We start from the raw sequence: 9905 nt of genomic DNA on the forward strand, positions 1-9905 counted from the left end.
ATAATTTCTTTTGTATGGTATAATATCATATATTATATTGACATTGAATTACTTTCCTTTTTCCTTTTATTTCAGTACATTTTTATTTTATAGTGTAAACCGCAGTCAACCGAACCGATCCTAACCGCATTGGTTTGGTTTGGTTTGGTTTGGATGACTTTTTAAAAATCAACCGAACCAAACCGAACCGCATGCATTTTTATCTCGCGGTTAGGATGGCTTTTATGCTCAAAACCGAACCAAACCGCACCGCGAACACCCCTAACACTATTTCCGATCTGTTTCCTCTATAAACCTTCTGAGACCCATAGCAAACTGCATAAACTCATGTCAAGATCGAAGACAAAGATACGAAGCCAACGGCAGAAACCCATAACCACACTAATCTTTGTCTCCGATTCTATGGTATCTTAGAAACCCATCTTTCATTTCAATCTCTCTTTCACTATTTCTCATTGTGAGTTCATAGTTGGAACTTAGATCTATTTTTAGATCTTGAAAAGAGTTTACGGGAAAAAGTTTATCAGAATAGGTCTTGAATTAGTAGATCTATGGCGTTTTTATTTATTTTTGCTAGGATTTTAATTTCAAAAGAAAGAAGCAGGTAAGCAGCAAATCTTTTCTAAAATGAAAAGGATAAAATGTGATTCTAAGTCATTCTTTTCCTATAATATGGTTGAATTTTGGTACTTATTTATTTATATGTTTTCACAGGATTTACATGTGGTGATCATATTTGCTAATAGGGAGAGAGAAATTGGTGATTTAATTGCAAAGTTTATGGAGAGAGTTGGAAAAGAAGGTGTTATCACAATTGTTGTAAGTTTTCATGTGCTCCGCATATATTTGCTTCTTACTTTATCTAGAACCAATCACCATCTTTATCACACCAAAACCTGGAAAACCCAGAATTCCATAAACTACGAAAATTCCAGCTCTTCATATTTTCCAGATCTTCATCGTATTTCCATATCTTCATCGCAACAAGCCCATATTAGTGTTTGTATTATTGTTATTAACTTATTTAAATCTATACTATTTATTATACATGCTTTTTTCCTATATTCCTGTTTAATAGTTGTCTTAGCTATTCCAAGTTAATTTGTTGATTTGTGAATGTTGATAGGTCTGTTACTAAAGGTATGTTTCTTACAGAGTGTTTGATGCTTAATAAATTATAGGTTTAATGTAGAAAAAATGGATTTGGATTTAGAGATTTTAATGATTTTTCAATTAATTTTTCTTACCCGTTTCAAATGTAATCAATAGTCTTAATGTTGCTAGCCTATGAATTTAATTTTAAATTTCTAACCTTTCTCTCTTTTTCTATTTAATTTCATATATTATTGGTCTCCATTTAAAAAGGGCTCAATGAATTCATGAATATGAAGTGAGAGAAAAAGATGATGATTGCAAGAAAAATATGTATGTATACTTTTTCCTTTGTTTTTCAGCTTACAGCTATTTTTATCCTTGCTTGCTACATGATGCATATATGGTTTTCTTTGTTGTACTCAAATCTTGATTGATTTGTATCAGATTTGTTCTGTGAAAATGCATATTAGTATTTTATTGCATGTGTTGGGATATCATTTCTGATTTCTGTGATTTTCTAAGTAATAGAAACCAGAAGAATTGTTTGACAGTGCGTCTTAGTTTAGCCTGGTTAATTGCCAGTATTTATGAAGGTGCGAATTGCTGTTGCTCTTTTGGAACTTATAAGTGATGTAACTACTTGAAAGAAAATAATTTAATGCAAAATTGTGATTCTCAATTGTCGAACTGTTGGTGCTTCAGATGCAGAGTTATCAATAGTGTATGTTTTCTACTTAGTTTGAGCATTTGAAGAGTGTGTCGGGTCAGGCTGCAAGTTCTTATGTACTGAGAATTATGTTTGGAATTTGGAGTTTTGTAGTAGCTGCTACAGCAAAGTTTCTCCAGGTTGGATGATAGCACAGTTCAGCCAGTCTTTTTGATGTTCTGATCTTCATTTTTTTTCGAGTCAGTAAATGTTTGGTTCAACTCTGGTTCATCGTGCTCGTCCTGGTTTCTCACATGTTTCTGTTTTTCAGTTCATTCTTCCAATGAAATAGGTTGAGGTGGCTTCTCTTCAGGTTTGAATTACCTTTTATTAATTGATAACAAAGCAAAACATTCTGCAACACCATCATTTATACTCAAGTTACTCATAAAACTACAAAATTTATTTTCTTTTTGTATTCTCTATTTGTTTTTAAAATTAGTTTGGTTTTTTTATTGGAGTTTGTTTTTTAGATGATTAAAGACAAAGAAAGGACATGATTCATTGAAAGATGAAGGAATGCAGGATTTGTTGACAAAAGGGTGAAGATGATACAACTGAAAGCATGCGACCATTTTATGTTGAAACGTGATCGCCCACCACCTGTTATAATTCTCTGTCTTGTGTGAGATGCAGCTGCTAGATTTCCTGGAAGTACTGGTACTAGAGCAAATGTTTGTACATTAATTTGATATTCTCAATATGTTGTTGATGATGTCACTGATGCACAAATTAACCAAGTAGTTGGTGGAGCTTTGGATAGATTGCATTATGAACGTGATCTTTGTATGCAATTTGATGGTGAGAGGAAAATGTGGGCTTATTTGCATAGAGATATAGAAGAAGAAGATTTTGAGGATGATGTCACGTCATCCACAAAGAAATGGAAGAGGCATAAAAAAGATGTTGCTGATAAATCTGATCAGCCCCCAATAACTGTTGCCTGTAATGGGGCTGTTGAGCAAAGTGGATATGATTTGTGCTCTGATCTCAATGTGGATCCATCATGCATTGAAGATGATAAGGGAGTAGTCTAACTTATTTCTATTGATACAAGGCTGATTGTAGAATAATAACATATATATTATGGTACTGGATAGGTATTGAGAACAGTTATTCACTACACTAATAATCATCGTTCTTAATTGATTAATAACATTTCTACTGCAATCATATTTGGTGATTTTCAAAAGTCACTTATATTAATTACTTTTTTATATATACTGAAGATATATACTTCATCAATAATGTAGGCATCTATATTGCTTACTCATTCACATACAACAAGGGTTTTGGTTTTTGTATTTAACTAACATGTTAATATGGTGACAACCCAAGATAGAAGTTTAGATACATTCTACTCAATAACAAGTTCTCTTAGTGAAGTTGGATATTATTTATCTACATTGAATGGCTCTAAATATCCCTTGATGATGTAATCAAATCCCCTTCACATATTTTAAAGATAAATATAATTATAAGTGTGAATGATAAATAATTATATAATATAAAATTTTGTATCTTAATACTACACGTGTTTGAGAAGCACAAAAAAAAAATTGAAAAAGGTATTTTAAATTATGCATTGAAATTATTTGATGGCATTTGACGATATAATTAAATATAATTATATCCATATGAATATTTATTTTACAAATAAATAATTATTTTAAATTTTATATTTATATCTAAAACTTTGTATTTGTTAAATATTTTTTTTTATGATTATTTAATCATAGATATATTTTGTTCTTTCTTATACGATTATTTAATAGAGTAAATGTATGATTATTATTTATAATGAAATCATTTATTTCAAGTTTATATCTGTTTACATAAATTTCAACCTCACTTATTCAAATTTAGTAAATTTCAACCTCGTTCATTCAAATTTAGTTAAACTTTTAATTTCACGGGTCACTAGCACTCCGATACTTAGTTTTTTTTTTGAAATAACCAAACCTTATTAAATGATTTAAAAACTTTTTTTTAAAAGATTAATTTCATACTACTAATATCTTACTATTAGTAAATTTTTTTTTAAAATGTTTAATTTACATTTTACATATACAATTTGGTCAAACTTACAAACTTTACATTTTTCGTTTAAAAAATATTACACCACAAATAATGCACCTGTGCGACAGCACGGGTCTCTGACTAGTTAGATAGTCCATCCATAGATGAATGAGACCTTTCAATTTTTTACATCTATATCTATTTTCTATATATGATACAGACCCAATCACATGCAGCATTTGTGACAATCTATGGTTTTACTGAATGAACTCAGTCTCAAACTTGAAATTCTGGCCTATTATGAACCTAACGTTGACCTGTAAAATAAGCAACAAGCAATTTTCAAATCGACACAATGAATAAGAATTGGTGCAAAAGAGAAAGGTGGCACATATAGTAAGTATTAGTGCAAAAGAGAAAGGTGAAACTTATCATTACGTTATCTTAAAGGTTGTGATTTCCCGAAACCAGTTGCAACCTTTCTTCTCCCGCGACTTTCTATCTTTTCAGGACTTGGGAATCCAGTCACTTCCTCATATTTCATTTCAAGGGCCTGTAATAATTTGAACAAATAGTATCAATGTTCTTTACATAAGAACAGATTCCAGTGTGGTCCGTGTAAACAAGATATAGTTCATTTGCCCCCAACAGCATGCTTAATTTGTTGTATACATGGAAATTACAATGATAATAACCCCAAACTCACGCAATTAAGCCAACACTACTTCCTAAGATACATTAAACCTGATCTATCTGCTATACAACAAATCTAAGCTACTTGAAAAGTGGAGCAGAAAAATGGTGTTGTCGGTAGAAATTAGAAAGGAAAATGCACGAAGAATATAAGTGATTTTTTTAAATCATGGCATATATATGCCTAGCTAGTATATTATTAGCTGAATTAAGTGTTTTACTAAATCGCCATGATGTATTTCTCATGTCAAGAGGAAATAACCAAGGGAAAGAATGACAAAAGAGGGTGTCATTCTCTTTTTCTAACCTGTAACTGTGCACGAATACTATCAAGAACTCCGTCTGTCATTCTCTCAAAGAAAAGGATTCCCTGCAGATACAACCATTATATATATTATATAAGCACATGGATAACCAACGTGTAGTGACATGAACATTAGTTTAAAAAGTTTGTCCATTAAGAAATTCTGCCTTGTCAAGAGAGTGGGAAGGTTGATGAATCGAGGGATTCTAACCCAATGATACCTGAGCTTGTATCCATAGTAACATGTGTATGTTTATTGTAGATGAAGTGCCACACGTAAAAGTGTAGTACAAGTAGAAGGAGAAAATTTTCTTTTTCTTCATGTTTGGGCATCCCTATATGCCTTTAGTCTTATTTATATAAATAGTCTATAAGGTTGTGGGAATCAATCAGAATCAGGCGATCCTAATTAGGCATGGCAACAAAATCAGAAATCACCCAATCCCACCCGATCCCGCCCCAAAATTTAATGGAGAAAAACCGATTGATCTAGGAGGCTATGCGGGGAAAACCCAAATTTAAAAAACGGGAGTGGAGGTGTTGATAACCAACCCGCACCCACCCGACCTACTAAAAATTACTTTAGTTACCATTGTATTTATTAATTTTATCACATTTAATCTTATTAAAATAGCATGTCATTTTCATGATTTAATATTTAGGATTTTGATTTATTAAAATTTAAGTTCTATGATCAATTTATGTTGAATGATGTAATTCAATTTAATTATTAATTTTTTATGCTATGAAGAAATGAAATTTGAAGATTCGAAAACACGTAAACATGTTTTATTGTGATGACAAAAATTGCGGTTTTTGGAGGCGGGGTGGGGAAACCCGTCCCCATTGGGAGCGGGGCAGTTGTTCAATAATCATCCCCGACCGGGTTTGGGGGCGGGGGAAAGGATGGGGTTGGTAATGCTTAAAAACGACCCTGCCCCACCCGTTGTCATACCTAATCCTAATATGATTCTAATTTATACCTTTTTGGGTAAGAAAACCCTTTGGATAGCTTGTGGTCAATTTGCGAGAGCAATTCTCTCTTTACAGGTTTCCTGAGAATCAAACTAACTGACCGGCTCTTCGATTCTTTTTATTTACATCTCATCAATTCCCTCTTGACCATCGGGTGCTTATCAAAACACTTGGTATATGTAGATGAAACACCAAAAGTTCATAAAAAAATCATATCTACAAGTAGAAATGCTTTATTTTAGAACTCAAAAAACCTTTCTTTTTGCAAGTTCAAAAAAAAACATACCAGGAGATGGTCAAATTCATGTTGGAATATTCGAGCTGGAAGGCCAGACAAACGGATTGAAAACCGTAAACCATTGACATCACGTGCATCAACCTTTACAGATTCTGGTCGCTGCACAACAATAATGTCATTTGTTTGAGTAAGGAGGATGAGACAAACAAATTAAAAGATCATCGCAGCATAGTCATGTATTTTAGGGCACGCAATGTTTCTTTAATTGGGTACAGTTTGAAATATCAACAAAATAAAAAATATTGAACTATATATACAACAATAACTTTGGTGTGGATAGCAAACAAAATGAAATAAATAACAAATTTGAGCACACACCAGTGCTATTTACAAAATAAATCCTTGAAGCTATTCATGGTAAGCACTAAACTATAACCGATGGAACAATTCATTTAGAAAGGAACTCCAATAAAGAATTGCAAAATTACAGGAAGTATTTAATGAACTTAAAAGGATGGTTGTGCTAAATAACATGTTCTTGTTGAATGCTATGTTCCACTTTTCTGTTTTCATTCTTGGTAGCTTGTAATTCCTAGAAAGGAGAAAAGTACACACTCACCGAAAGCCAAATGGTAGGAAGAAACCCAATAAATATTGATAGATTCAACAGAATGTATTAACTGAAAAAAGACTGATTTGTATTGAAGATGAACACTCGTGATTAATCCTCTATAGAAGATGAACTAGAACAGTAAATAAATGGGAGATGATTTTGCAGAGTGAAGAAAAGTAAATGATATTCCTTCAATGAAACACTCAATCCTGCTAATTCCACTTCATACTCATCAACCCCTTTATTAGTCTTCATTATTTTGACACAACTTTAACCCTTGTAGAAATGTCCAAGGAGTGCCTAAAGTGTGTCGAAGTATAGGGAAAAAGTTTTTTGGACACTTGCCGTGTCGTATAAGTGTTGGACATGAGGACACGTCTAATTTCAGAAGTGTTTGTGCTTCAGAGATAACAATGGATGGAGATGAATCTCCTTACAAAATGAAGAAAAGTAAATGATACTCTCACAATGAGAGCACCACCCATCTGAGATGGAAAAAACCCCAGTACCCGTTCTTACTAATTCCACTTCACATAAGCTTTTTTATTGGCCACCAATTACAAGGTACCACCTGTCTATTTAGCTATAATTTCCCTTCTCTGCTAACTGCTTCCCTCTACACTCAATTACTCATTGAACTTCCTCGTGTGCCTAAAAGAAGGTGCCGAGATTTTCATAGTTCAATGGTTGATATAGGTAGGAAGATTACTACAAAAATATAAATAGAATAGATGAAAAACCCTTCATACTAAGATCAAAAGTGGCTATATCTATAAACTAGCCTCAAAGGAAAGCTAGGTTCAAAATAATGCATTAAAAGAAAAAGGTTTCATTTTCATACCTTTACATCAGCATTAATGCCGGGGAAAGATAGACAACCCTCAGTAAATAGTGTTTGGTTCGTTGAGTATTTCCTAACTTTTGGATTTATAAGAACTATTTCCTCTCCTTCACCACGTTCACCTACCGGGTTGAAAACCATAAGTTGAACATTAACCCCTACTTGGGGTGCCGACAGACCAATACCATCAGTTCTGCAAAAAAAAGTCAGCCAATACGTAAATTGGAAGGACTCGTTAAAAAGTACCCAATATAGATATTATTTTCAATTTCTTTCTAAATGTTGTAAAACAACGCAAATATCAAATTCTCTAAAATATGTTGTAAAACAATGCAGATATCAAACTCTCTAAAATATCCAAAAATATATTTGAAGTAATGTTCTAAATCAACTCTTTTTCTGTTATATTATTGTAATAGAAGTACTGTTTTTGCAAAACCACAAGGTGAAGCAACACACTTTGCGTATGGGACTATAATGCAATTGACTGAGTGTGGGTTTTACATCTTCTTGTAGACTATGCTTTGTATTACCCAAGCTATTTCAAGCAACTAAACAAGGTAGCCATTGCCTAATATCCATGAGCTAAAACAAGAACCAACGCAATGTATTATCCTTTTCATCCCATGATTTTTAGTCAGAGACTTTGGACAAAAGTCCCAAAATAAAGTCGTGAACTCCTCAAATTTCAAAGTTCAAACACATTTGTTTTTGCTTACATTTCCACTCTTGTTTTGTTAAAAACATTTCTTGAAAATACTTTTATTATTAGAATAAGGGTGTGTTCAGATAATCAACTTAATTAAGCGCTTATGCTTAAGCTAATTTTATAATCATAGAGAAAATATAGTTAAACTCTTTTCATATATAAGCTTAAGCAATTTTGATAAACTATCTCGTACACTCTAAAATGCTTGTGAATTATTAATAAGACTATCCAAACGCATCCTAGGTGTGTGTTTACAATATCTAATTCAATGCTTAACATATCTTACAAATATGAAAATACATTAGAAAATATGAGACTAGAAATATGGTAGTAACTGATGGGATGGAATGGAATGGAATTCGTACCCTCTATAGAACCGATACAGCGATACCTGTGAAAAAAAGTTGTGTCAGTGTCAGTGTCGATGCCCGAAACTGACACCGAGACTTGTAATCATGTTTTATTTTTATTTTTTTAAAATTATCATCCGTGTCGATGTGTCAGTGTCAATAACGTGTTTTCAGTGTCCGTGATTCATAGTGCATACCACTCAATTCCGCTCCATCCAATTTTAAACTATCCAAACAATGGAATACCACTCAATTCCACTCCATCCAATTTTAAACTATCCAAACAATGGAATACCACTTCATTCCATTTACGCTCCATCTGATTCCATCAATTTAAACAAAGCATAAATTGCAAGGAATAAAACAGTTGAAAATGGAAAAGTCTTACTTGTACATTACATCGAACATTTCATGGACAAGTTTCTTTGTACTATCATCAAAAGTTGCAATGCGTTTATTCTTTGTCCTCAGTTTTGGGTCGGGATATTTCAATACTTGAAGAGGGGCCTCAAATTCAAAATCAGCAGCTTCAAAGTAAAACAAACTCAAATTCAAAATCAACAGGTGTAAAAACAAAGCAATAGAAGAATATGACGAAAGAAGTACTCACGAGAAGCTAATTCATGTTGAGAGGATGAAAAGCCCGCCTTAGTCCGGTGGATGGAGGAGAGAGGCGGGTTGAAGGAGGATGGTTGACGGAAGCAGACGGTTGGAACGGCAGCTAGTGCAGAAGCGGTAGGATGATGAAGTGGAAGAGGGTGAGCTGGGAGGAGGGAAGCCATGGCCACAAGTTGAGAACGGGTAATGTTTTAGCAAATAACTTTGTCCCCTATGTGTTAATTGGAAAACTTAGATAATTCAAAAAATAAAGGGAAAGTATATATTTTTTTCCCTTAACTTTGTCTCGAGGGCCATTATCGTCGCTTAATTTTTAAAAAGTTCAAATTAATTCTATAAGTGTTAAAAACGGAGCACGTAGGTCCTTTCCGTCTAAGGGAAATGCTAGCGTCAAACTCTTAGACACACTCCTCTAACACACTCCAATTATAATTAGCCATGTCATCCATCTATTTTAATATTTTTACCGGTAACCGATTATTCAAGTTGAAAGGTACAATTTATTTTAGTTTTTAAAATTTATCTGCAACATTCTGAAAACAAAACAATAAAAAAACGAAAACAGTAATATTTCATCTCCATAGCTACACTACACGCCTCTACTTCATATCTATATCAAGTTATTAGCCACTACTGTTTAACAAATAAATAATGTCATTTTTATTTCTCTGTTCCAAGCACACTGTTAGTAAACTTCATATCTCCATTAAGATTTGTTCCAAGTTTTATTCTTCAATCTAAATT

The 9905-nt window shown here is 32.9% G+C and overlaps 1 protein-coding gene and 1 long non-coding RNA gene across 6 annotated transcripts; one reads left to right on the forward strand and one right to left on the reverse strand.

Annotated features, from left to right (window-relative positions):
• Positions 1-265: 265 nt before the first annotated feature.
• On the forward strand, positions 266-2957 carry LOC131636900 (uncharacterized). 5 transcript variants are annotated; one of them, XR_009294207.1, is made up of 4 exons: positions 266-604; positions 715-819; positions 1366-1425; positions 1798-2957. It is a non-coding gene; the product is annotated as an uncharacterized LOC131636900 (long non-coding RNA). The 5 variants fall into 5 exon arrangements; XR_009294210.1 differs by having other exon boundaries at positions 266-405; XR_009294206.1 differs by having other exon boundaries at positions 715-1425.
• Positions 2958-3850: 893 nt separating this feature from the next.
• Positions 3851-9398, reverse strand: LOC131636902 (peptide deformylase 1B, chloroplastic/mitochondrial-like). Its single transcript, XM_058907492.1, has 7 exons — positions 9154-9398; positions 8932-9070; positions 7485-7677; positions 6079-6189; positions 4821-4883; positions 4259-4373; positions 3851-4137 (listed from the first exon to the last, which is right to left on the reverse strand). The coding sequence occupies exons 1-6, from the start codon at positions 9323-9325 to the stop codon at positions 4260-4262; spliced, it is 792 nt and encodes a 263-aa protein (XP_058763475.1). The 5' UTR covers positions 9326-9398; the 3' UTR covers positions 3851-4137; position 4259.
• Positions 9399-9905: the final 507 nt, after the last annotated feature.

This window comes from Vicia villosa, unplaced genomic scaffold, assembly GCF_029867415.1.
Source record: "Vicia villosa cultivar HV-30 ecotype Madison, WI unplaced genomic scaffold, Vvil1.0 ctg.001850F_1_1, whole genome shotgun sequence".
Lineage (NCBI taxonomy): Eukaryota > Viridiplantae > Streptophyta > Magnoliopsida > Fabales > Fabaceae > Vicia > Vicia villosa.

What these genes read in the sequence shown, in the direction of transcription:
- LOC131636902 (XM_058907492.1), bottom strand. Translation starts at nt 9,325, where the DNA reads ATGGCTTCCCTCCTCCCAGCTCACCCTCTTCCACTTCATCATCCTACC. An exon ending in ATGTTCGATGTAATGTACAA is followed by an intron (nt 7,678 to 8,931) that starts GTAAGACTTTTC and finishes TTTTTTTTGCAG; the next exon opens with AACTGATGGTATTGGTCTGT. An exon ending in ATGAATTTGACCATCTCCTG is followed by an intron (nt 4,884 to 6,078) that starts GTATGTTTTTTT and finishes TTGTATCTGCAG; the next exon opens with GGAATCCTTTTCTTTGAGAG.